Here is a 23,703-nt window from a genome sequence, read left to right on the forward strand (position 1 = left end):
AACAGACTGCTCTAGTCTTGAGCCAAAGCACCAACCATCTCTTTGCCTTCACAGATATTGCTTGACCCACTGAGTTTCTCCAACAACATCCTGTGCAATAACAAGGCGAGACTATTCAGTCTCTTGAGCCTAGTTTTCTGTTCAGTGATATGATGACTGATTCGTATTTACACGCTCTGTAGTACTCAAAATACTTACTGAACAATTATTTTTCACATTTCTAATGTCACGGCATTCATGGAAGTTTACAAGAATCTCCCCTGCTAATTCAGTGAAAAATTACTCTGTCCGACAACCTGACTCCAATTTAAAAGTTGTAGACCTTATTCTAGATTCTACCATTAGAAAAAATAGACTCTGTCTGCCCTATTCACCTTTATAATGCTGGATCACCCCTCAATGATCTACACACATCCCTTAAAATTCCAAATTAGAAGTATACCTATGTTACACTCCTTCAGGGTTCCGGATTTTTGTAGCTCTCGGGATGGGCTGATTCTAGGCTGGTGCCCCTGACTGAAGCATCACAGGAGAACACGGAAGATCAGGAGCAGCGGATTAGCTGCCGGGGGTTGTGCGTCCAGGGAGTTGCACCTTTCTGGGGGAAAACTCCCTGGGCGCAGAGCTCAGAAAAAGTGATGCAACAGATTTCTAACATCATAAATCAATGAGTTGTTTGTTATGTCCCCCTCTCGCTGTGAAACGGGGTCATCTCTTTTTCCCTTAATAAGGAGAAGGAGAGCCTGTAGTATGTCAAATCACTGGGTAAACGAGTAGTTTTTGGGGTACTGCAAGTCTGTGTCTTTGCTGCACGCTTGAGTGCTCGGTGGAAGGCGCCAACGCTTTTTGCTGGCGGGGGTTTTGGGCTTGTTGCCTTGCTGCTGCTTGTGAGTGGGAGGGGGGAGCTGGGGGCAGCTTTGGGGTTCTAACATTTACCTGTCATTCATTCTTTGGGACTCTCCTCTGTTTTCGTGGATGTTTGCGAAGAAAAGGAATTTCAGGATGTATATTGCATACATCTCTCTGACATTAAATGTACCTTTTGAAACCTTTTTGTTAACTATAGTTCTGTCTTCAACACCGTAATTCCAAACAAATCAGAACTCCAAGATCTAGGACTCGACACTCCTCCTGCAATTGGACTGTCGACTTTCTGACTGACACAAGATCCTACATATCAGTGTCTAATGGTCATATCTCCTCCAGAAATATCTTCAGCTCCAGTGCCCCACAAGTCTGGTGATCCTCATCCTGGTCATTTTCTTTTCTCTCCTCTGCTGTCATGCAGAAGGGACAAAAGCTTTGTCTGCCAGAAAAAGCAGGATCTCCTGGCAGCATTTCCACTTCCCATTCTGACATGTCAGTCCATGGCCTCCTCTATTGCTACAAAGAGGCCACACTTAGGTTGGAGGAGCAACACCTTATATTCCATCTGGGTAGCCTCCAACCTGATTGCGTAAACATAGATTTCTCAAATTTCCAATAATTGCCCGCCCCCCCTTCACCAATCCACATTCTAGTTTCCCTCTCTTTTCTATCTACTTACCTGCCCATTTTTTGCTACCCTATATGACTAGATCCTTCTTCAGGTTTGGACTGTCCTGGAACAAATTTATTTTTGTCCAGGAGAGCCAGGGTAGAGACTGCTAGGGCAAATTCTGGAGTTAGGGTATATAGCAAATATTAACTTCAGCAACCAGTATTTAGACTTGAATGTGGATTGTAGATCAAATTTAAAATGCATCCCTGGACAATAGTTTCCTGGAGCTTTGGACTGCAGCTTATTGAAAACCAGACAATGCTGATTAGTATTTATTTTGGGTGTCTACAGTGTGGGTGCAGAGAAGGAGGTGGGAAAATTGTATGTAATTCAAAGGAAGCATTGTAGACACATTGTAACTATAGAATTGTCCTGCTGCTACCTTTGATCTTTAGCATGTAAAATGTCATGTAATATTAAGTTAAACAGGCCTCTTCCTCCAATGCCTCCCTTTATTGTATTCACATTACAACAACCCCTTTTCGTTTTTTTTAATTTACCTTCCTTCTTTCCAAAGTAGGTGACCTTACACTTCCTAGACTGATGTCGCCCTCTACTATTCCTACTCGATCATCAATATCCTTTTCTAACACCCTGACCCTCTGATCAGTTATTTGCTTCCATTTTATCACATTCTGCAAACATAATCATATAGATCCTTATTCCTGCCTCTAGGTTAGTTGCAAATGTCGAAGTCTGAGTTGTGCAAGGTTCTGAGAGAACACTTGTTCTCTGGCCCCTAGATTTCAATCAACTACAAGTGACAAGATTATCTACAATTCACTGCATTCTTGATTTCATATCAATAACAGGAAGGAAGAATTTTACTGAATGTCTTCTAACAGTCCTTAAAAAGACCAACCAGCAGCATGCACTTCATAAACTCTATCAGAGATATCTTCAACACATTCGAAGTTTAAAATAAATAAATTATCAAAGTACATACATGTCACCATATACAAGCCCGAGATTAATTTTCTTGCTAGTATACTCAATAAACCCATAGAGTAAACACCCATAGCAGAATCAGTGAAAGACTGCACTGACTTGGGTGTTTAACCAGTGTGCAAAAGATAACAAACTGCAAATACAAGAATAAATAATAATACCAAATAAATAAATAAACAAACAAACAATAGATATTGAGAATACAAGATGAAGAATCCTTGAAAATGAGTCTATAAATTGTGGGAACACTTCAATGATGGGGTAAGTAAAATTGAGTAAAGTTATTCCCTTTGGTTCAAGAACCTATTGGTTGAGGGATAATAACTGTTCCTGAACCTGTTGGTGTGAATCCTGACATTCCTTTACCTTCCTCCTGATGGCAGCAGCAAGAGGAGAGCATGTTCTGGGTGATGGGGGTCCCTGATGATGGATGATACTTTCCTGCAGGTTCACCAAGACCACTATCCTACATGATTCCATGCCCCGTCCCTATCTGAGCTGTAGTCCCCATTTCATTCCCCCTTTCCATACACCCACCTTCCCCCTCACTAAGTTTCACATATCACTTGCCAACTCGTACTCCCGCCCCTCCCTCTACCTTTTTATTCTGTTTCTTCCCCCTTCCTTTCCAGTCCTGATGAAGGATCTCAGCCTGAAAGGTCGGCTGTTTATTCCCCTCCATAGATGTTGCCTGACCTGTTGAGTTCTATCAGCATATTGTATTAGTACCACGTTCAAATATTTAGTTTTGCCCTGAATGACAAACTGAAGTACCCTTGCCATACTAACGGGAAGTAGCTTGCAATATTCTTGGCTTTTCTATTACTCCTTTGTGAATGATAGGATAGCAATTGTAAATTTCCAGTCTCAGGGCACATCTATATTGTCAATCCATCAATCAAGCCCTGCATCGTAAAATCCTTTCCACAACATATAAGAAAATAAAGCAGGATTGTGATGGAATATTTTGGGCTAACATTCACTGGGGTGAAGGAGGCTCAGGGTAGATAGAATCTTTTATCCCTGATGAAAGTCTCTAAACCAAGAGGGCATAGGCTTAAGAGGTAGGAGAAAGAACAGGAGATTAAGGGGAAAGTTCCTTATACAGCGCGTGGTTGATGTGCTGCCAGAGGATGTAGTGGAATCAAATTCAGTCAATACATTTAAGAGGCATTTAGACAGCTACTCGAACAGGCAAGGGATAAAAGGATGAAGTCCTAATACAGTGAAGTGAGATTAGTGTAGATAGATACAACACTGATCATTGAGCACAGCAATGAAGGATCCATTACTGTACTGTATGACTCTGTGACTCCCTACTTGTCCCAATAAGTGCAGCTTCATCAACACTCAAAAAGAAAAACCCAACATCATATTGTACAACGGAGCCAATGAGATGTCAACTGTATTTTTTCCCATAGATGCTGCCTGGCCCGCTGAACTCCACCAGCATTTTGTGTGTGTTGTTCAGGTTTCCAGCATCTGCAGATTCTCTCCTGTTCGTGACACATATACAATATATCTAGGGTGCCCAAGACTTTTGCACAGTACCGTAGCAATTTTATGCATTGCACTGTACTGCTGCCACAGAAAAAAAACAAATTTCATGATATACGTGAGTGATGATAAACCTAACTCTGATGTGGGTCTCTATTGAGAGTGGGAAGCGGGCAGGGAGAGGGTAATCATGAAAAAGGGGAAGAGAGCAGGGGAGGAGCGGAAAGCACCGGAGAAACATTCTCTAATGATCAATAAACCAATTGTTTGGAATCTAATGACTTGCCTAGTATCTCAGGGCTGGCTGTGTCCGCACCCACACCACTCCCCCTCCCCCTGGTCTTGGCATGCCTTCTCTGCCACCTGTCGCACACCCCTCTCGTGGCACTCTGCCCTGGCCATACCCAACATCCTTTGCTCCTGCCAGATTTACAGACTTGCTCTCCCCTCTACATTGAGAAATACAGTATTCTGCAAATGTCTTGGGCACACTAGCCTACGGCATTTGCACAGTACTGCTCGAGTTAGGGGTATTAAGTTGTGGGTGTGTCATGTTAGCACTGGAAGCACGGCAGCACGGCAGCACTTGTGAATTGCCCCAGTACATCTCAGACTGGGCCAACATCATATTTCACTGTATATGTCAGTCTTCCATGTACATGTGGCAAATGAAGCTCATCCTTTTAGACATAGACAGAGACATAGACATATCTTATTGATCCCGAGGGAAATTGAGTTTCGTTACAGCTGCACCAACCAAGAACAGAGCATAAATATAGCAATACAAAAACCACAAACAATCAAACAACAATATGCAAACTATGCCAGATGGAAATAAGTCCAGGACCAGCCTGTTGGCTCAGGGTGTCTGACCCTCCACGGGAGGAGCTGCGAAGTTTGATGGCCACAGGCAGGAAGAACCTCCAATGATGCCCAGTGTTGTATCTCGGTGGAATATGGCCAGAGTCCAACAGCAAAAAGTTCAATATCCGGGCTACAAACACGTTCCTCGATTGTAATATGACCAGGATTGCACCATCCATTGTTAACCAGAACAGCAAGCCCCCAACTCCTTTACGCTTACCGCTCTCAGTGCACTTCCGGTCTGGAAGCCCTCCATGGAAAAGTTTTGGTAGGGTATGTCCACATGCAGCCACGTTTCACTAAAACACATAACACTGCTCTCCCGAAATGTTCTCTGACTCCTGGCTAGCGCAGTCAACTCGACCATTTTATTACCCACCGAACTCCTTTTCTCCATAAGTCTCTGTTGTCTCGACCTGGTCCTCTTTCCTCGCCTTTGTGATCCCCCTCTGCATCCTCTGTGTGTTTTCCTCCGGATTTCAGCCGGGGTGTCCGCCGCTCTGTTCGCTAAACCGGCCAGCATAAGCTCAATCAGCTGGTCCCTGGAATAAACAATGCGACCAGACTGCTGCCACGCTAATGAGACGTGTCCGAATGTAACTATTTCCAGCGTTAAAAACCCAAATAAAACTCTCTCCACCAGCATGTTAGACAGGGTGCAGCTTCAATGTGTCACCATGAAAAAAAATACAACAAATAACGTAAGTTAAAAAAGTAAGAAAACTAATCGGAACGGCTGTAACAGGCTGCATGCGCACTTCTTAATATTCCCTCTGCCAATGATGCACAAGAACTATTATCACATACTAATAGTTCACCAAGCCCCTTTTAACCCCTTGACCGTATGCTGAGAAGTAAACAGCCAGCAGGCTCAAGGAACATCACCACATTCAGCTTCCCTCCCAATTCCATATCCACCTTCACTGGTACGTATCTCACTGGAGCTTCATTTTCATTTGGTCTAAATGCTGGACTCCCTGCCTAGCGGCACGTTGATACCTCCAGTGTTATAGGGATTGGAGCAGCTCAGGTCTGTCACCCACTATCACCTTCTCAAGGGCAACGGACTGGCAGCCTTAACCAGCAACGTCCACAACAAGTAAATGAAAAAGGAAACAAAAATACTGTGTTTCTCCAAAGATCTAAATTTCTCACCATTAACTAATACTATTAATTATTTTCTTTCATTCCAAAATAAATATGCTCGCAGTTGTCTGCAGCATATCCATTTCCCACTGTTCTGTGCTTTTCGATCAGCATCCTCCCTGCACTCTCATCATCTTATTTCTGCCATTCAAGTTATTTGTAGACATCACAAAGATTGAAGCATCACCGTCAATCTCTGTAGGTAAGATGGAAGAGCTGTGATCACCTCCAGACAACTTAAAAATCTGCATATTATCCCATTTTTCTTGTTTCTGTCCACCCCAGATGGAATTCCCAACCCACATGAATGGGTTCCCTCTTATTGAAAACAGAAAGAGAAGCTGTAAGAAAGTCAGCTGCCCCTTCAAGCTTGCTCTGTCTTTCAATAAGATAATGCCTGATCTTGACTTAGTTGTTCCCCATAACACGTCACAATGTTAAATCACAGACCGATCTTTGAAAGTGTTCACTGAATTAGATCTATAGCTTTCGGCTGTAGACCATTGAAAATATTCATTACCTTGGAGAAAAGAAATTCCTCCTCATCTCTCCTTATCTTTAAGTCATGCCCCCAAGTTTTCAATATATATTTGCAGGGGAACTTCTCAGTTTCTACCCCCTGTCAGGGTCCCTTCATGTTCAGGAGCATTATAGTCTCATAAGTTCATTTCTCATTCTTATCAAATCCAATGAATGCAAGTCCAACCCACCAAGCCCTTCCTTACAGGACAACTCAGGAATCAACAAAATGAACATTCCCTTAACTATCTCAAAGGTAAGCCTAGTACTCCTCTAGGACCAAACCTGTATGCCACATTCCAGGTGAAGACCACCAATGCTTTCTGTAGTTCTAGCAAGTCCTTTGTCCTCCATCTGCTTTATTTGACTTGCCATACCTGAAAGCACAAGTGCTAGGACATGCAAAGCTCTAGGCACAACAGCTCTTTATGGGCTTTCTATTGAGATAATATTCTTCTTTTCTATTCAAAGCTCACATTTCCCCACATTTTATATCATTCCCAAAATTTGTACCTACTCACTTAACTTATCGATTTGCAGATTCTATTTATCTTTCAAACAAGTTTCTCCTTGTGGATTTCTATCCTCATTCCATGCATCTAATTCAGTCATTTCAATGGAAAGTAGTTGAAGCCTGGCACCCAACTAGTAACAACCTGCTGCCAACTCTGGCCTCTCTTCCAATCACACTTTTTGGTCAGCAGCTTTTCTGTAATATTTTATTGCATTAATGGATTTCTCAAAAAAAAATCAATGAAATCAGTTTCTCAAAATCTATTATTTACAAATGATATAGATGAAAGGTCATTAGACTTCAATATTAATTCTGTCTATCTTTCTCTAGATATTGCCTGATCTAAGAGTTTTCAGTCTTTTCTGTTTTCATTTAGCTTTGTTACAAATCTATCTTGACACCAGTAATATAAAAAGATAGGGTAAGCACTATTACCTCTTCTAGCATTTACTGAGATGATAGTAGACTGAGTCATAGCATCATGCTGACCATTACGTACTCAAGCACACTAACGCCATTTACCAGCTCGATCTATAATCTTCTATGCCTTGTTAATTCAAGTGCTCTTTCGGATACTCTTGGTGAGTGTCTCTGCCTCCATCAGCCCTCAGATAGCATGTCCCACTTTCCAACCACTCCCTGGATAAAAACAAAGCTACTCAGATTCCCTTTATCCCTCCTACTCCTCAGCGTAAACATTTTCAGATATCTCTAATTACATGATTTCTCAGTATGTATCCTATTTATGCATACCCATTATTTCAGACACCTCTATCAGATCTGTTTCAACCTCCTCCACTCCAGGGAAAACAAACTCAGCCTATTTAGTCTTTCCACGACTGAGTCATCCCATTCCAGACAACATCCTGGTGGTTTTCCTCTATCTTTGCTCCAGTGCAACCACAACCTTCTTGTGGTGGGATGACCAGAACTGTACGTAAGTCGAGAACTGGCCTAACCAAAGTTTTATAAAGTTATACCATGCTCTGGAATTATATGAGATTTTCAGTCTCTGTCTCTGTGATGCCCCTCATGCTCTTTAGGGTCCTATCATTCACGTAGCCTACATCACCTGAAATGCCCTTATCAATGTCGCGTCTTAATTGTTTTTTAAAAACTTGGTCGCCCCGCTTGAATAAAAGAACTACATTTGCTGCCCTCAGCTGCGGCCAGCAAAGATTTAGAAATCTTTCTGTCAGAGCCCCAGCAATGTCCTCTTTTCATTAGTTAACTCTGTAAAGTTAAACTGCTCCACATGCCCAAATATACAGTTGGAGGGTCTATCAACCTTGGATCTAATATTGTGATTGGCAAAGCATCAATTACCAGTTATTAGGCTCATGTTTATAATATCTGAAAACTGGTTTCCTTGCCAGAAGTAAATATTGTGTATGACATTTCTCAATTGCCCATCTTAATGTTTTAGTTTGTTTGGCTGGAACCTGGATCGCCTATTTGTTTCTGCACGACTGGAATGTAATATTTTTTATGAGGCTATCATTTAAGCAGATGAATAGGATGGCAGTTCCACGGGGGAAGCACCAGTACACATGGACATGGCAGGATAAAATTGGGAGACATCTTGATGCGTTAGGACATTCATCATTGCCACATTCCAACTTTGACGGAAATTTAAAGGGCTACTCACAAAATTGATGATCACTTTTGGGCGGTGGCCTGAGATCGCTGAAACAGAGGGTGGGAGAGGTGCAGATGCCCTGAGAGGGTTTAGAACCTGCCTGCTCGGCCATGCCACTGGGACCTCCCAAGACTGGCAAAACACCAGGCTCGAGGTGCAGACAGTTGAAATGCTGTCAGATGTGGAGCAGAAGAGGCTGAGGGGTCCTGACAGAGGTACCGTATATACAAATATGAGGGGGATAGATAGGATCGGATACTTTGTAAGTAACTCTTCCCCATGGTGGGGGATTTAAGGCAAGGTTTTTGAGCAGTGGCCAATCAGCGATCTGAGGAATGAAAAGACGCAGCTCACTCAGGTTCGCTGATTGAGTAAGTAAGGCATCAATTTGCGGCAGTTTGGTGTTTTGAGCATCAGAGACAGGGATTGATTGGCAAAAACAAATTAAAATAAGGCAGGGACAAGTAGAATGACCATTGTTGGAAAAGACAGTGTTAATGTGGTTATTTAAGGCTTAGCTCTTCAAGGTTTGAGTGAGGAGAGCTTGTGTGAGAGAGAGGCAAAAAAAAATTTGCAGGTAGGTTCTTTTCCCCAGACTATTTATTGTTTGTTTCTTTATGTTTGCACAGTTTGAACAGTACTTATACCAGACAGGATAGCTGAAAGCTTCTCCTGCGGGATGTGGGAAGGTAGGGAGACCTCCAGTATCCCTGACAACTACATCTTCCAGAAGCATCAAGCTGCAGCTTCTAACAATCTGCATTAAGGGGTTAGAGTTGGAATCAGATGATCATTCAGGAGGCTGAGGGGGGTGATAGATAGGACAAATAGAAAGCTGGATACACCCAAGGTGCAGGAAGCAAGAGACTTGATGATAGTCAAGCAGAGGAAAGGGGTTGAACAACCAGGGCAGGATATCCCTGTGGCCACCTCCTCAACAACAGCTACACCACATTGGAAACTGTTGAGGGAGAAGACCTAGCAGAAGAAAGTCACAGAATTGGGGTCTCTGGCACCAAGTCTGGTTCTATGACTCAGAAGCTAAGTTAAGGACAGTATCTCCAGGGCCGTGATCTCAGGATTGCTACATTTGCCACATGCTAGTGAGGCCTAAATAGGAGGATTATACAGTTTAATCGGTGTATAAGGAGTTGGTGTAGGAGGCAGGGCATCAGATTTTTGGATCATTGGGGTCTTTTCCAGGGAGGTGGGACATGTACAGAAGCTTGTACCTGAACTGGAGGGGAACTAATACCCTAGAAGGAAGGTTTGCTAGTGCAGCGCGGGGGTGGGGGGGGGAGGTTAAACTAGTTGTGGCGGATGGGAACCAGAGTGCCACCACAGATGAACAGATAGTGGAGAGGTTGTGGAAAAAGTTGTTGTTAAGAGCTCAGACAAGGTCTGAAATCAAAAGGTTGAACATGGTGGGGCTAATGTGCTGAGCTGTGTACATTTCAATGCAAGAAGTATTGTAAGAAAGGCAGATGAGCTCAGGGCATGGATCGACACATGGGATTAGGACATTGTAGCCATTAGTGGGACTTCGTTGCTGGAAGGGCCGGATTGGCAGCTCAATATTGTAGGGTTCCGCTGCTTAGCATGCAACAGGGAGAGTGGAATTAAAGGGAGAAGGGGCATTACTAGTCTGGAAAATGTCAGGGCAGTGCCCAGTTTGGACACACTGGAGAGCTTGTCTACTGAGGTTTTATTGGGTGGAACTGAGAAATAAGAAAGGTATGACAACGTTAATGGAGCTACATTATAGACCACCCAAAAATACACAGGATTTAGAGGAGTAAATCTATAGAGAGATCGCAGATTGTTCCACGAAACATGAAGTTGTTATAGTAGTTGATTTTACCTTTCTGCATTACTGGGACTCCAGTAAAAGGGCTAGATGGGATGGACTTCGTGAAATATGTTCAGGAAAGTTTCCTTAATCAGTACACAGAAGTCCAAATGAGAGAGTGTGTGATACTTGGTCTACTATTAGGGGTAGGCAGCAGACGTTTCTGTAGGAGAACACTTTACATCTGGTGATCTTAATGCCATGAAGGTAAATGTGGAAAAAGATAGATCTGGTCTGCAGATTGAGATTCTAATTCAGAGAAAGGCCAATTTTAATGGTATCAGAAAGGATCTGGCGAGTGTGGGTTAGGACAGGCTGTTTTCTGGCAAAAGTGTACTTGGTATGTGGGAGATCTTCAAAAATGAAATTTTGAGAGTACAATGCTTGTACGTGTCTGTCAGAATAGAAGGTAAAGAAAACAGGTCTATGGAACCTTTGTTTTCAAGAGACATTGAGGACCTGGTTAAGTGAAAAAGGAGGTGCATAGCAGATTTAGGGAAGTAGGAACAAATAAGGTAGTTACAGAATATTAGAAATGCGGGAGAACATATAAGAAAGAAATCAGGACGGACAGTAGAAGATATGAGGTTACTCTAGCGGAAAAGTTGAAGGAGAATCCTAAGGGATTATATGAATATATTAAGAGCAAAATGATTGTAAGGGATAAAATTGATCCTCTGGAAGTTATCAATGATAATCTATGCATGGAGCCAAAAGACATAAAAGATCTTAAATGAAATTTTTGCATCTGTGTATTTACTCAGGGGATGGATGCAGAGTCTATAAAAGTGAGGTAAAGCAGCAATGAGTCATTGACCCTATGTAGATTGCAGAGGAGGACGTGTTTGCCGTCTTGTGGCAAATTCGGGTAGATAAATACCAAGGGCTTGACAAGGTGTTCCCTCGGACTCTGTGGGAGGCAAGTGTAGAAATAGCAGGAGTCCAAACACAGATATTTAAATTATCCTTACTGACAGGTGAGGTACCAAAAGATTGGAGGATAACTAATGATGTTCCACTGTTAAAGAAAGGCTCTAAAAATAAACCTGGAAATTACAGGCTGGTGAGCCTGACATCAGTAGTGGGAAAGTTATTGGAAGGTATTGTAAGGGACATGGATATATAAGATATATGAGTAATCGCAGGATATATACATCCCAGAAAGGAAGAAATATACTAAAAACAAGATGACACAACCGTGGCTGACAAGAGAAGTCAAAGCTAACATAAAAGCTGAAGAGAGGGCATATAATACAATAAAAATTAGTGAGAAGTTAGTGGATTGGGAAGCTTTTAAAACCAACAGAAGGCAACTAAACAAGTCATAAAAAAGGAAAAGATGAAATACAAAGGTAAGCTGGCCAATAATATTAAAAAGCATATCAAAAGTTTCTTCAGATATATAAGGTGTAGGAGAGAGTTGGGAGTAGATATTGGACAACCAGAAAATGATACTGGAGGGGACAAGGAAGTGGCAGACGAACTGAGTAAATATTTTGCTTCAATCTTCAGTGCGGAAGACACTAGCAGTATGTCAGAAGTTCAAGTGTGTCGGGGACAGAACTGTGTGAAGTTGCCATTAATAGGGAGAAGGTCCTTGCGGAACTGAAAGGTCTGAAGGTAAATAAGTCACCTGGACCAGATAGCATACATACCAGGGTTCTGAAGGAGTTTGCTGAAGAGATTGTGGAGGCATTAGTAAAGATCTTGAAGAATCAATTGATTCTGGCATGGTTCACAAGAAAATTGCAAATGTCACTCCACTCTTCTGAGATAAGCCTAATAATTTCTAAAGTAGGAACGTGTTCGGCACAACTTTGTGGGCCGAAGGGCCTGTATTGTGCTGTAGGTTTTCTATGTTTCTTCAAGAAGGGAGAAAGGCAGAAGAAAGGAAATTATAGGCCAGTTAGTCTGACCTCAGCGGTGGGGAAGATGTTGGAGTTGATTGTTAAGGATGTACATGATAAAATAGGCCATAGAGAGCATTGTTTCCTTAAGGGAAAATCTTGCCTGAAAAAATCTGTTGGAATTATTTGAAGAAATAACAAGCAGGAAAGACAAAGAAGAATCGATGGCTGTTTTGTACTTGATTTTCAGAAGGCCTTTGATGGTTACCACACATGAGGCTGCTTAACAAGTTAAGAATCCTGGTATTACAGGAAAGATATGAGCATTGGCTGATTGGCAGGAGGCAAAGAGTGGGAATAAAGGAAGCTTTTTCTGGTTGGTTGCTGGTGACTAGTGGTGTTCCTCAGGGGACTGTGTTGGGACCAGTTCTTTTTATGTTGTATGTCAATGATTTGGATGATGGAATTGATGGTTTTGTGTCCAGGTTTGCAGATGATATGAAGATAGGTGGAGGGGCAGATAGTTTTGAGAAAGTAGAGAGGCTACAGATGGACTTAGTCAGATTAGGACAATGGGCAAAGAAATGGCAGATGGAATGCAGTGTCAAGAAGTGTTTGTTCATGCACTTTGGCAGGATATACATTCTAAGTGGAGAGAAAATTCGAAAATCTGTGGTGCAAAGGGACTTGGGAGTTCTTGTGTAGGATTCCTTAAAGATTCATTTGCAGGTTGAGTCAGTGAGGAAGGCAAAAATGATGTTAGCCTTTATTTCAAGAGGACTAGAATATAAAAGTAAGGATGTAATGCTGAGGCTTTATAAAGCACTGGTGAGGCCTCACTTAGAATATTGTGAGCAGTTCTGGGAACCTTATCGAAGAAAGAATGTTCTAACACTGGAGAGGGTTTAAAAGAGGTTTACAAAAATTATTCCAGGATTGAAGGAATCATATGAGGAGTGTTTGATGGCTCTGGGCCTCCACTCACTGAATTCAGAAGATTGAAGGGTGGCCTCATTGAAACCTATTGAATGCTGAAAGGCCTTAATCGGTCTTTCAATGGTATTGCAGGAAAGATGCCAGCATGGATAAAGCATTGGAAGATTGGCAGGAGACAAAAAGTGGGAATAAAGGTTTCCTAAGGTGGGGGAGTATAAGACAAGATGACACAGTTTCAGAATACAGGGGCGTCCTTTTAGAACAGAGATGAGGAGGAATTTCTTTAGCCAGAGAGTGGTGAATCTGTGGAATTCATTACCACAGACAACTGTGGAGGCCAGGTCACTGGGCATATTTAAAGCAGGGGTTTATAGATTCTTGATTACTCAGAGCATGAAGGGATACAGGGAGAAAACAGGAGATTAGGACTGAGGGAAAGTGGATCAGCCATAACGCAATGCTGGAGCAGACGCAATGGATTCAATAACCTTATTCTGCTCCTATATCTTATGGTCTTAACTGGATTGACATGGCTTTGTGCATGGTAGATCATGTCTAGCCAATCTTCGAGTTTTTCAAAGAAGTTACCAGAAAAGGTGATGAAAGCAAGGTAAAGGATGTTGTCTACATGGTCTTGAGCAAGACATTTGACAAGGCCCAGCATGGGAGGTTTGGCAGGAAGGTTCAGTGGCTTGGCATTCAAGATGGGATAGTAAATTAGATTAGACATTGGCTTTGTGGCAGAAGCTGCAGAGAGTTAGTAGATGGTTGCCTCGCTGACTGAAGACCTGTGACTAGTGGAGTGCTGCAGGGGTCCATACGGGTCTTCTGTTGCTTATCATGTTTATCAATGATCTGGATGATAATATGGTTAACTGGATCCACAAATTTGTAGGTGACAGCAAGACTGGGGGGGTGGGGAGGGAGGGTGGTGTTTAGTGGACAGCGAGGAAAACTATCAGAACTTACATTGAATTCTGGTCCAGCTGGAAAAGTGGGCTGAAAAATGGTAAACAGAATTTAATGTAGACAAGTGTGAAGTGTTGGACTTTGATAGGACCAACCAGAGTGAGTCTTACACAGTGAACGATCGGGCACTGAGGAGTGCATAGAATAAAGAGGTCTGTAACTCATTGAAAGTGGTGTCACAGGTAGATCGGGTCATAAAGGAAGCTTTTCGCACATTGGCCTGCATTAATCATACAGGAGATGGAATGTTATGTTGAATTTGATGACGTTGGTGAGGCCTAATTTGGAGTATTGCGTGAAGATTTGGTCACCTACCTACAGGAAAGATGTAAATAAGGTTTAAAGAGTCCAGAGAAAATTTACAAGAATGTTGCCTGGACAGGAGGACCTGAGTTATAAGGAAAGATTGAATAGGAAAGAGCCTTATTCCTTGGAATGTAGAGGATTGAAGGAAGATTTGATAGAGATAAAGAAAATTATGAGGAGTATAGATAGGGTAAATGCAAGCAGGCTTTTTCCACTGAGGTTGGAGAGGACTACAACCAGAGGTCATGGGTTAAGGGTGAAAGGTGAAAAGTTTATGGGGACCTTCTTCACTCAGAGGGTCATGAAAATGTTGAATGAGCAGCCAGCGTAGGTGGTGCATGTGAGTTTGATTTCAATTTTTAAAAAGAACTTTGGATAGATACATGGATGGTTGAGTTATGGAGGCCTTTGGTCCGGGTGAAGATCGAAGGGAGTATCTTTCTATGACTATGACTCTGCAGAATAGAAGGGAATGTTTCCCCACAGAGAGTGGCTGGAGTCTGGAAAACACTGCCTGAAGGGGTGGTGGAGGGAGAGACTCTCAGGGCGCTTAAGAAGAATTTAGACAAGGATTTGGATTATCAAGGCTAAAAGGCTATGGAACCACCAAAGATATGTGTGATAAAATAGGTTTAACAGATGGAGTTGACTTGTCAGGGTAAAGAGCCTCTTTATCTATACGACTCCAGGACATGCATCCATGTGTAGCCCTCATGTGTAGACATCAAAACCCTCTGAGGAGCACTTGCACATTAGTTCTTCCCAAGAATTCTTCCTAATCCCTTTACTATCCACACCTTTCTGAGGGAAATGTTGACTCCTAATCTGTAACTCCAGAAGAGCGTGAAGTTTCTGAGCTGTGTCTGTGTGGTACTGGGCCACTGAGATGGTGTAACAGAACGACTGAGCACTGATGCTCCTGCCCAGGGAGAGGCCTGGCCAGCTGCGTTTCCTCAACAGCAGAAAGATGAAAGGGTTGATGGCTGAAGAGTGTGCAGGGTAGCCAGGGCAGATAGTTAAAGGCAGAACCTTCAATGCTACACAGCAATGAATGGCATTAAAAAGAACTGAGACAGCTGTCACATTTTCAGACTGATAACCGTCTGACTTATCTCAAGGTCAGTAAGGAGAACCATTTCCACCATCCCTGATGAAGCTGGTTTGGAAAGTCCCCACCAGTTTATCACCCGCAACTGAACCCACTCAGACACCTCCCCTCCCACCATAATTCCCTCTTGCCCAGCACCCCTTTCTTAGCCGGTTCCTTTCACCACCTTAACTTCCCGTCACATTGCACAATCACCTCCACTGTTACCTCCCAGCCTCTGTCGCTATCTCCACCCCTCCCTCCCCCACTTGCCTGCATTCGCTAATCACTGCTTTTCACTGGATCTACCCATCACCTTGCAGGCTCTTCCCTTATCCCCCTCCTCCCTATACTATTTCCCCTCTACACTCACATTCCTGCTGAAGGTCTCGACTTGAAACATCAGCTATCACTTTGCTGCAAGACCCAATGAATAGATGTAGTAATTCCCACCCCCCCCCCAATTAGTTTGTTGCTCCAGCCATTGGTCCTGACAGCAGTAAGAGGCAGATGGGGGTAGAACAGCCAGAGTAGGTCAGGTGCCTGTAGGTGAGAAGTATTCTGAATGCATGCTGTGATTGAGCTTGAACACATGAGATATGATTCAAAACACTGCAGCAATTACTCTATCAGTTTGATGTGAATAGTTTGGGGCTCTACTCCCAAGCATTCCTCCTTGTTCCTTGTGTTCCTCACGAGGAGTATGCACTTTTTCACATTTGGCCACCAGGAGAATCATGAGGTGTCCCTCTCTCCCACCATAATAGCAGCCTTCTCCCAGCGGTGTTGTGCTAAATGAAGAGACCTCTTTAAGGGTTGGGCCAGTGCCAATCACCAGAGGAATGGGAAACCAGCTAAGGAAAATTAAAGTTGCGGCTGCACATCAGGACATTCAGGCAGGGACACACACTCCACAGTCAGTATCCTGGGCTGGGACAAGCTTATTCAGCATTGATCAGTCACACAGCTTGAGATAGGAGAGATTCACATTCCTGATCTACATTGCACAGTTTGCACCATATGGAGTGGTGCTGGAATAACCTGGGAAAGTTGGTCAGATTTGGAGTGTAGATTGGAATTGTGCTCTGGAGTTCCTCAGGACAATAAAGCTGCTCTGACACTTACCTCCAAGGCCGGGCCGCAGCCTGTTGTCATACCCATCCAACAGGCGGTCTAGGATCCGAGTGAAGATGGTGATGTTGTCTTTCCCATCTGTTGGAGCTGGTCGGGCATGCTTCTTTGAAAAACTGGAAATCAAAAAAGTACAACCAAATAAAAATGAAATCAAGTTCTGCAGATGCTCAAAATTGAACTAAGTACAGGAGATGCTGGGGAACTCTGCAAGCTGGGCAGTGTCTATGGAGAGAGGAACAGTCAAAGTTTTTGGTCTGCTGGGTTTCATACAGCATATCCTGTTTCTGTTTAGTTTTTGTCCTCATTTGAGAAGCATTATTTCTATTGGGTCTCTTTGGTAGGATTAAGACAGGTTCATTTTGCTCCCTGTATCTGTTACTGGGGAACAGGAGGCAGCAATTCAGGACTTTGGATCTGTTCCTCTTTTTCATTAGATAACAGTTCACCATTTCAATAGCTTAGCTCCAAATTCATTGATATCCTTATCCAACAAAGGTCTACTTCACTCATTATTGCATAATATTAAAGTTTTTGGAAAAAGACTCAGATTTCCACCTAGATATAGGACATGTGGTATTTGCTTTAATTTGTGGACATCCAAACTTAATTCTGAAGAGGAGTGGTTGAAAGTATTTATTGTTTATGTTGAGTCATGGATTAAACCCAGTCCAAAATAGGCAAGGACTTGGTACCCATCTTCAGGACCATGATGACAATCTTTCTTTTAAAGGATTCTAAGTACAAATAAACTCTTCTCGGGCTTCTGGCCGGGTACAGATATCGATTTTACCCAAAGTTTCAATGACAAACTCAGTCATCTTCATCAGGTCTGATGCCTGGGCATGTCTAGTCCTGTGGTATTTATACCCCCATCATCTGTCTCTCCTGATTGGTTAGTCCTCATCCAATCACATTTCTGCTCTCCCACCTTGTTTACAATTGAATTCCAGTTCTTACTTAGAGCAAGACCTTTGTCTTTGTTAAGATCCTTTTTCTCTAGTTTTATTCCAACGGCTTCCTTCACCAGGCAGTCTCTAAAGCCAATGGTGTGGCACAGTACTGAGGGAGAGATGGTTGACAACGTTGAGTTCCGAAAAGTAAACCTCACCAATAATCTGTCCTGGTTCAACCATATAGATGTCATGGCCAATGACACTCATCAACTCCTCTACTGCCCCAGGAAGCTAAAGAAATTTGGCAGATTCCCCTTGATCCTCACTAATTTTCATAGATGCCCCATGGAAAGTATACTATCTGGATGTTTCACTGCTTGCTATGGGAACTGCTCTGTACAAGACCACAAGGAACTACAGAATTTCGAGTCACAGCTCAGCAATCAGCCTCCCCTCCATCGATTCTGCCTTGGGAAAACAGCCAACATAATCAAAGACCCCTCCCAGCCCGGTTATTCTCATTTCTACCCCTTTTGTGAAGACATAAAAGCCTGAAAGCACCACCAGGCTCAAGGACAGCTTCTCTCTCACTGTTATTAGTTCATTAAACAGACCTCTTGTTTGATAAGATGGGCTCTTCATCTCAATACCTAAACTATCATGGCCATAGATTTGATTGTCTACCTGCAATGAAGTTTCTCTGTAACTGTAATACCATAGACTGCATTCTGTTATTGTTTTTTCCTTCTACTACTTGTACCTTGATGTACTTATGCAGTGAAATTATATGCATGGGTAACATGCAAAGCAAGGTTTTTCCGCTGTATCTGAGTACATGTGACAACAATAAACCAAATATCTATTTAAAGTGTGTAAACTGTTAACACCTAGTGAAGCTCATGAGCTCATACAATAAGAAGGGATGAGTGCTGAGAAACTTTCACCACCAGCATTACCCTGGTGGTGATTACAGTAGGACAAAACCTACTATAGGGAACATTGATCACCATTGATTAGGTCAGCGCAGGTCAGACATGATCATAATGAATGGCAAGGAAAGTTTGAGGGACCTGATTGCCTACTTATGCTCCTATTGGGCAAGAGACTGGAAATCAACCTCCATGAGCAACAAAGGTATTTACACAGGACCTTCTGGACTCCCCCATATAATTTATACCACAAAACTCTTCTGATGTGGATGAATGTTTTCTTCTGGAAAGCAGCTTTTTAATTCTCTACTCTTCAAGTACAGCTCGTCTCCCTTGGAAACGGAAATGTTTGCACGTTGAGCAATTTACCCTCATCATCTTTGTTCTTACATTTGAAGCCTTCAGTTGGAATTAGTGCAGCTGCAGATCCTTTTTGTGATTGTCAGTGGGAGATGTAGGACAGTGGGCAGAAAATCCTGGAGATGTATTGGAATGGACAGATATCCCATCCTTGCTGCAGTCAACATCTCTCCTTGAAATCTAATGATGTCAGTCTGTCCAGAACCATACCTTCGCATCCATGATTCAAGAAAACCTCATATCCCAGATCTCCCATTCGTGAACATTGACCAGTCACTCTCAGCATGTAGCAGGCACCAATCGGCTATATATTTATTGCTCAATTAGCAACATCCATTTATACTCCACATACAACATAGTGTGCTCATTTGAGCTACCCAGCCCTGGCACCAACCCAGCATAATCTGCACACAACTGGCACTGCACAGATATTACAGTGGCTCAGTGGTGCAAACAACAGAGCTGCTGCTTCAAGGCTCCCTGTGTGTGGAGATTGCATGTTCTTCCTGTGACCATGTGAGTTTCCCCGGGGTGCTCCAGTTTCCTGTCATATTACAAAGGCATGTCAGTGGGCTAATTAGCCGCTGTAAATTGCTCATCATGCTGAGGTGAGTGGTAGAATCTGGGTGCAGTGAGACTAAAATAGGTTGGGAATGGGCCAGCATGGACTGGGTGGAGCGAAAGCTTGCTTCGTGTTTATTACTGAGTGAGGAATTGTCATTGTTGGCATCCATTTCTTTTGAGTCAGTGGAACAGCATTTGTAAGTGTGCGTGGGTCAAAGTGCAGGTGATTCCACACAGTGATGCTTGAGAATCCAGTGGAAGGAGAGGCAGAGACATGTGGCCTGACTCGAACAGTGTTGTCTTCAGTCACATCTATCAACCTCCCTGACCAAACATAACTGGTCATATTTCCACCACACGACCCAGTGGGCTCAGATAAACTGGGGATAAGACCGGAAGACGATGGAACACAATTAGGACTTCCGGCCCATCACGTCTGCTCCACCATTCCACCATCGCCAATTTTCCCCTCAACCCTATTCTCCTATAACATTTGGCACCCTTACTAATCAAGAACCTGGCAACCTCCGCTATAAATATACTCAATGACTTGGCCTCCATACACTACTGTGGCGATGAATTCCACAAATCCATCGCCCCCTACCTAAAGAAATTCCTCCTTATCTCTATTTTAAAGGGATGTCCTTCTTTTTTTCTGAGGCTATGCCCTCTGGTCCAAGACTCTCCCACCAGTGGAGGCATTCTATCCGTGCCCGCTCTATCTAGACCTTTCAATATTCAGTAGGTTTCAATGATATCCCCTTATTTCTTCGAAACTCCAGCAAGCATAGGCCCAGAGCCATCAAATGCTCCTCACATATTAACCATTTCATTCCTGGCATGCCTGTTGGTTTCTTACTTTGAGTCATGATGAGTGCAAAGTAATGAAACAGGACCACTGAGACAGTGCCAATATATAGTGATTCCATTTATTATACTCTTCCCCCATTCTCATCAAATCCCCCCAGATTTGACCCCTTGCTCACACACTAGGGACAATTTACTATGTCTAATTAACCCACTAACCTGCACACCTTTATATGTGGGAGGAAACCAGAGCACCCAAAGGTAAACCATGTTGCCATAGGGAGAATGTGCAAACTCCACACAGACTGTGCTGGAGGTCAGGACTGAACCCATGTCTCTCGTGTTATGAGACAGAGGCTCAGCTGTGGCTCTGTGCCATGCCATGCTGTGATTCGGCAAGCATTTTCTGGTTCCTGGTGTTAGCTCAAGTTGCAAGTGTCCAGGATCTGCACAGCAGCACCTGGAGGAGGAAGGACCAGCTGCTGCTTCAGGACTTTTGTGCAAGCACTTCAGGATCAGGTGACAGAGATTGAGAGAAATTCTCCTGGTAACCCATCCATGAGGAGATACTCCCCCTTACCACAAGGGGAAACTCCCTGATTCATACTGTTTAACTGGGTAGATGAGCAAATGACTTGCAGGGCAAAGACAACTGATCTTCAGAATGAACTCAACAGCAGCGCACAATACTCTGGGTAAGGAAGGAGTCAGGAAAGTTAATTGTAATGGAGCTCTCCTCCTGACAATGTATCTGGGGAGACCTTATCAGAAACAACATTCTGTTTCACCAGCACACCACAGTCTCAGCACTGGAACCATTGGGTTACATTATACTGGAGCCAGAGAAGCAGTCGGCAAGGGTATCGACACCACCTATGCCTGGATAGCTGCTGATGGCAATGGATTGACCACTGCCTGGTTAACTCTATTATCTCCAGCAGCTTGGCCTCAAAACAATAACACCAATGACAACACTGTAGCAAGAGAGCCAAAAGATCTCGAAGGCCTAACAAAGACTGTTCAATCTAAACAACTCCTTATGGGCAGTGTAATGACACTCAACCAATAGGAGCTACAACTTCTTGACTTCCCTAAACTCCAACGTATTTAGATTCTGTAAAGACACTCTTGACTTCTCTACCAGAGCTTGTTTAATGAGAATGAACATGAAATCTGGGTGCTAATTAATCAACCAAGCAAGGCCTTCTGAATTGGAAACCCTATCATGCTTCAAAAGACAAGGTTCTACTTACCAAGTTCCTGATGAACACCTATGCCCTAAAGAACAAATGGTATGTGGAAAGGGCACAAGAAGTCCAGCCACAAATTGATTGTTTTGCTGTGCATAGATTCCTCAGTGTGTCAAGACCTTCAATGACCCATCACGCTGAGAGTCAAGAAGGGAAGAGCTTATCAAGGACAAAGGCAATCAACAGAAGGAACACTTCAAAGATCTTTCCTGTTCTGTCTCTGCCCTTGACATAGGTCTCCTAGACTCCTTTCCATAGTATACTGTTGGTTCAGCTTTGTCACCTTCCCTGACTGATAAGCTAAAAAACTAAACTCCCTCCAATGACTTCTTCTACACTTCCCGTTGTCTCGGAAAAGTAGCCAACATAATCAAGGACACCTCCCACCCTGGTCATTATCTATTCTGCCCTCTTCTGTCAGGCAAAAGGTATGAAAGCTTGAGAGCATGAACCACTAGACTTAAAGGACAACTTCAAAACCCACTGTAATTAGACCCCTGAATGGACCTCTCATATGCTAACAGATGAGCTCTTGATCTTACAATCTACATTTCAATTGTCCTCACTCTTTATTTGTACACCTACACAGGCAGGGGACCTGGTGCAAGGATATTGCTTCCACTGTTGCTTTTAGCCTCACACTCTTTCTGATCAAATATAACTGGTCACATCTCCAGCAACAACGAATACCACTCTCATTTCCTTCAGTGTTCCTGAGGAAAAGTGGTTTTTGATGAACAAGATCACAATCCTATGACAAAGCAAATGGTCCAACAGGTGGCAGTAACATTTTAGTATTGCTTCTGATACTTGGACAACCTATAGCAAATACTTCAAGCCTCTGGAGAGATAACATTGAAGCTGTAATGGCAAAAACTAAATTCTTTAGAAGAATAAACAAAGTGAGGTCAAAGCTCCATCCAAAGGAACAGGCAATTCTCATGGAAATGGATTGGAGTGTGGGAAAAATGTGAAATTATCTGAATGATGAAATTGCAGAGCTCTGACTACAAAGGGACGTGTGTGTCTTGTACATCATTCATAAATGGCTAGTGTATAGGAACAGCAAGTAATTAGGAAATCTAACAGAATGTTACTATTTAATAGAAGGAGAATTGAATACAAAATTGGTGATTGCTGCAGTTATACTGCATTTAGTGAGATTCCATCCTGAGTATTTTGCTTCCCTTTCTGAAGGAAGGATGTTCATACAGGACAAGCATTTCAGTGAATGTTTTTTGGACTAATACTTGGAATGGGCGAGTTGGTATCTGAGCAAAGTTTGAACAAGCTGGACTTGTATCCACATGGTTTTAGAAGAGAGAACGTATTTGACTAAAATATACAAGATCTTGAGGAGTCTTAACAGGAGTGGTATGGTGAGGATGTCTGGATGTTTTCTGTTGTGAGGGGGAATCTAAAATATGGGTCACCATTTAAAAATAGGAAGTCACAGACTTAAGAAACTAAATTGGTCACCTCTGGGGTCACCTTATTGTTTTGTTTTTTTTAATGTTACAATTGGTCAGCGCAGCTATCTGCCTGATAAGCAGCATCAAGGGAAGGGATTGGAGAACAACTGTTGGCTTCCAGGCGGAGATGGCAGATTCCTCCTCTACTGAGTCACCATTACTCTCGCAGGACACCAGTTTCACTATTTTCATAATGAGAGAAAGCACAATGGTTTCACCCACTGCATATCCTCCAGTGCCTAGAGATCTCTGTTATATCATTGAACATAGGGACCAACAAGCTGAACTCCAGACACAAGGCTGGAACAACTGCCTTAATATTGAGGCAGCTTTTAAAAAAGTGTAGCGTCAAGGAGACCTAGTAAGGCAAAGGTCAATCAGCATCAAAAGAGAAATCTTCAGTAGTTGGAGCCGTACACATACAAAGCAAGTTGCTTGTGGTTATTGGAGGTCAACGAGTTCATCTTAGGACATTGTGCAGGAGTTGAAGGACTATGTCCAACTACCTTAGGCTGTTTCTTTCATTCATAACATCAAAAATGGCATGCTCACTAATGATTGCACAATATTCAATGATACTTCTTAACAACCCAAAAAATGTATAGCAGCACACATAAAAGTTGCTGGTGAATG

The 23,703-nt window shown here is 42.9% G+C and overlaps 1 protein-coding gene across 2 annotated transcripts in view; it reads right to left on the bottom strand.

Annotated features, from left to right (window-relative positions):
• Positions 1-23,703, bottom strand: part of LOC134352930 (gamma-aminobutyric acid receptor subunit alpha-3-like) — a 351,194-nt gene that overhangs the window by 210,247 nt on the left and 117,244 nt on the right. For both annotated transcript variants that reach the window (XM_063060567.1, XM_063060565.1), the window contains exon 3: positions 16,787-16,908. In XM_063060567.1, the coding sequence (XP_062916637.1) occupies positions 16,787-16,908 (122 nt within the window). The remainder of the gene's footprint in view (positions 1-16,786; positions 16,909-23,703) is intronic.

This window comes from Mobula hypostoma, chromosome 10 (assembly GCF_963921235.1).
Source record: "Mobula hypostoma chromosome 10, sMobHyp1.1, whole genome shotgun sequence".
NCBI classification, from domain to species: domain Eukaryota; kingdom Metazoa; phylum Chordata; class Chondrichthyes; order Myliobatiformes; family Myliobatidae; genus Mobula; species Mobula hypostoma.